The sequence below is a fragment of the Triticum urartu genome, chromosome 3A (assembly GCF_056163025.1).
Source record: "Triticum urartu cultivar PI428250 chromosome 3A, HENAU_Tu73, whole genome shotgun sequence".
In the NCBI taxonomy this organism is placed as follows: domain Eukaryota; kingdom Viridiplantae; phylum Streptophyta; class Magnoliopsida; order Poales; family Poaceae; genus Triticum; species Triticum urartu.
The window spans coordinates 162,750,594-162,754,194 of NC_141875.1; the positions used below are offsets into that span (position 1 = coordinate 162,750,594).

At 56.1% G+C, this 3,601-nt stretch overlaps 1 protein-coding gene across 1 annotated transcript; it reads left to right on the forward strand.

Moving 5' to 3' along the window:
• The first annotated feature begins 464 nt into the window (after positions 1 to 464).
• On the forward strand, positions 465 to 1,016 carry LOC147979040 (uncharacterized). The gene has a single exon (XM_087514999.1). The coding sequence runs from the start codon at positions 465 to 467 to the stop codon at positions 1,014 to 1,016; it is 552 nt and encodes a 183-aa protein (XP_087371125.1).
• The last annotated feature ends 2,585 nt before the right edge of the window (positions 1,017 to 3,601 follow it).

A 3,601-nucleotide genomic window follows, 5' to 3' on the forward strand; every position in this document is an offset into this window, starting at 1 on the left:
GCCAACTTGCCTTACATGTCAAGGAGAGTCCCATCCGGACATGGGTGCAGTCTTCGGTCTTCGCATCTTCACAGCCCATCAGTCCGGCCCATGGCTAACAGGTCGGACGCCCGAGGACCCCTTAGTCCAAGACTCCCTCACCAGGGAATGAAGCGCCACACGGCTGGGTCATGTACTTCAATGGCGCGTTCGCGCGCCAAGGCACGGGGGCTGTAGCCGTACTCATCTCGCCCACTCAGGACAAACTTTACTACGTCGTGCAGCTCTGCTTCCAGCGGGGCGAGAAGGTCTCCAACAACATCGCAGAGTACGAGGGCCTCATCGCCGGCCTTAGGACGGCGGCGGCCCTGCGGGTGAAACACCTCACCATCAAGGGAGACTCGTAGCTCCTCGTCAAATTCTCCAACAAGGTGTACGAACCAAGGGACGAGCACATGGAAGCATATCTCGCGGAGGTACGCAAAATGGAGAAGCAGTTCTTGGGCCTGGAGCTGCAGCATGTGCACCGTGGCGCCAACCAAGAGGCTGATGACATCGCCAGAAGGGAATCCAAGCGACTGCCCCAAGAGCCTGGCATCTTCGAGGAACAGCTCTTCAAGCCGTCAACGGCACCTCAGCCTGCGGAGCCGGCGCCACCTCAGGAGGAGCTCCCTCAGCCGCCAGTCTCAGGAGCCCCCGCCTGCGGCCCGATCTCAGGAGCGCGCCTCCTCTTGGCACTCGAGCCTCGGGAGGGGTGCTGGATCGAGGAGTTCAAGGCATACTTGATGCAAGGCACGTTGCCGAAGAAGGAGGAAGACGCGGAGCGCGTGGCCCGGCAGGCTACGGCGTACTGCATTCAGGACGGTGAGCTATACAAGAAGCAGCCAAATGATGTCTCTGTGGTGCATTTCCAGGGAACAGGGGAGCGAGCTACTGGTCAACATACATGGTGGAGACTACGGGCACCATTCGTCGTCACACACCCTGGTCGGCAAGGCTTTCCGCAGCGGGTTCTACTGGCCCACAACACTCAATGACGTGGCCGAGCTGGTGAAGTCCTGCGAGGCTTGCCAATTCCACGCCAAGCAGATCCACCAGCCGGCTTAGGGCCTCCAGACTATCCCGCTCTCATGGCCGTTCACGGTCTGGGGGCTGGATATCCTGGGTCCATTCCCTCGAGCTCCTGGAGGTTACCGCTACCTCTACGTCCCCATCGACAAGTTCACCAAGTGGGCGGAAGTGGAAGCCGTCCGCAGCATCCCAGCAGGGTCAGCAGTCAAGTTCATCAATGGCATTGTGAGCCGATTTGGGGTCCCTAATCGCATCATCACCGACACTGGTTCACAGTTCACTAGCAATATCTTCAAAACATATTGTGCTAAGCTTGGGACGCAGATCTGCTACGCCTCCGTGGCACACCCCGGCAGCAACGGCCAAGCCGAACGCGCCAACATGGAAGTCCTGAGGGGTCTCAAGACTAGGACCTTCAAGAAGAAGCTCGTGGCCTGCGGCAGGGGCTGGCACGACGAGCTCCAGTCCGTGTTGTGGTCCATCTGCGCCATCGCCACCAGGCCGACAGGCGAAACCCCGTTCTTACTCGTCTACGGAGAAGAAGCGGTTCTCCCACACGAGGTCAAGCATCGCTCCGCGTGGGTCCTGGCATTTGATGAAACGCGGCAGGACGCCATGCGAGGGATGGATCTCCTGCTGGGGGAGGAACGCCGCCGCGAAGTCTCACTCCGAGCTGCGAGGTACCAGCAGGCGCTGCGGCGGTACCACTACCGCAGTGTCCTCTCCAGGACGCTCGAGGTGGGTGACCTTGTCCTGAGGCGGGTGCTCTCCAGGGAAGGGCTGCACAAGCTCTCGCCCATGTGGGAGGGCCCGTTTCGGGTCGCCCACATCTCCAGGCCTGGCGTCGCGCTCCTGGAGACGCAGGACGGGGTCCCCATCCATAACACCTGGAACATCCAACACCTCAGGAAGTTCTACCCATGAAGCAAGGCCCAGTGCCTGTGAAGAATCTCCGCTCGTGACACTCTCACGTAATAATGAGTGGGGCTATACATGCCCCGGAGTCTCAGGAGTGCCGCCCTCGTGCCTCGGGGGCTCCCTCCCACGACTAGTGGCAGCACTTAGCTTCGCGCTGGTGAGAAGACAAGAAGACTAGACTAGGTGGCGGACGTGGCTTTTCATTTGCTTTTTGTAGTTAGTTTGCCCCTCTTTAATCGAAATTTGCTTTTCGGTGTCACTTGTTGATCTTGCTCCTTCGATTCTGCCCCTGTTTCTGCCTTCGGTTCTTTGTTTGACCTGTACCCTCTCTCGCGTCCCTCGCGAGGGGGTTGGACAGGTGCCCCTCGGGCCCTCGTGAGTGTTTTGTCTGTTTTTCGCGAGGCACCCTCGTTCGAGCCTCAAGTTGTAGCACCCCCTCGATCTATGCCCCTCGGGTACCACGACACGAGGCACTAGGTCGTGGCCATATGCAGGTGACGCGCGCTAGCCAGCATGCTACAACGGCGTGGACCGGGTACGGATCTCCAAGCAAACTTTTGCAGTTCCTCCTCGTCAGGTACGGAGAAACGTGCGTCTCGCAAAGCGGGATCTACTTTAGGCGCATCGAGCTAAGTCATTCTACGCGCATGCATAAATCATAATTTTGCAACACAACACAGGAATGATAAACACAGCACAACAACCCGGAAATCATAGTTTGTTGCATGCCCCCACGGGGCCCCATACTTGTCTTTCTCTAATGCAGGAAGGAAGGAAGAACGAAACAAAAGCGGGACATGCTCCTGCGATAGGTCGCGAGGACGGGCTCGCGGCGCTCTCCTGAGCTCAGTCGGACCCCTCCTCGCGCTTCACCGGAGCATGGCGACGAGCCGACCGCTGCCACCTTCGAAGCGGCCACGGCGGCTGCTCGTAGCCGCCGCTGCTGGAGCTGCCACCGGAAGAAGAGTCGCCGTAGCTGGACAAGATATGGCCGGGCCCGCCTCCCTCCTCGTCACGACCATCGCCAAGGCCGAGCACCTCGTCGCCATCGTTTTCCTCGGGGCAGCACCCGGCATGGCGACCATCTTCACCGAACACCCTTGATAACCCACAAGTATAGGGGATCGCAACAGTTTTCGAGGGTAGAGTATTCAACCCAAATTTATTGATTCGATACAAGGGGAGCCAAAGAATATTCTCAAGTATTAGCAGCTGAGTTGTCAATTCAACCACACCTGGATAACTTAATATCTCCAGCAAAGTATTTAGTAGCAAAGTAATATGATAGTAGTGGTAACGATAGCAAAAGTAATTTTTTGGGGTTTTATAGTGATTGTAACAATAGCAACGGAAAAGTAAATAAGCGAAGAAAAGAGGTAAATTCTTAACATCTTCAGCTTTGATACCTTTTTCTTTCATAGATTTCTTTGCCTCTTGCATATCTTCAGGACTGAGAAATAGGATACCCCTTTTCTTCAGAGTTGGCTTAGGAGTTGGTTCAGGAAGTGTCCAATTATTTTCATTAGTTAACATATTATTCAATAGCAATTCAGCTTGATCAACAGTTCTTTCCCTGAAAACACAACCAGCACGACTATCCAGGTAATCTCTGGAAGCATCGGTTAGTCCATTA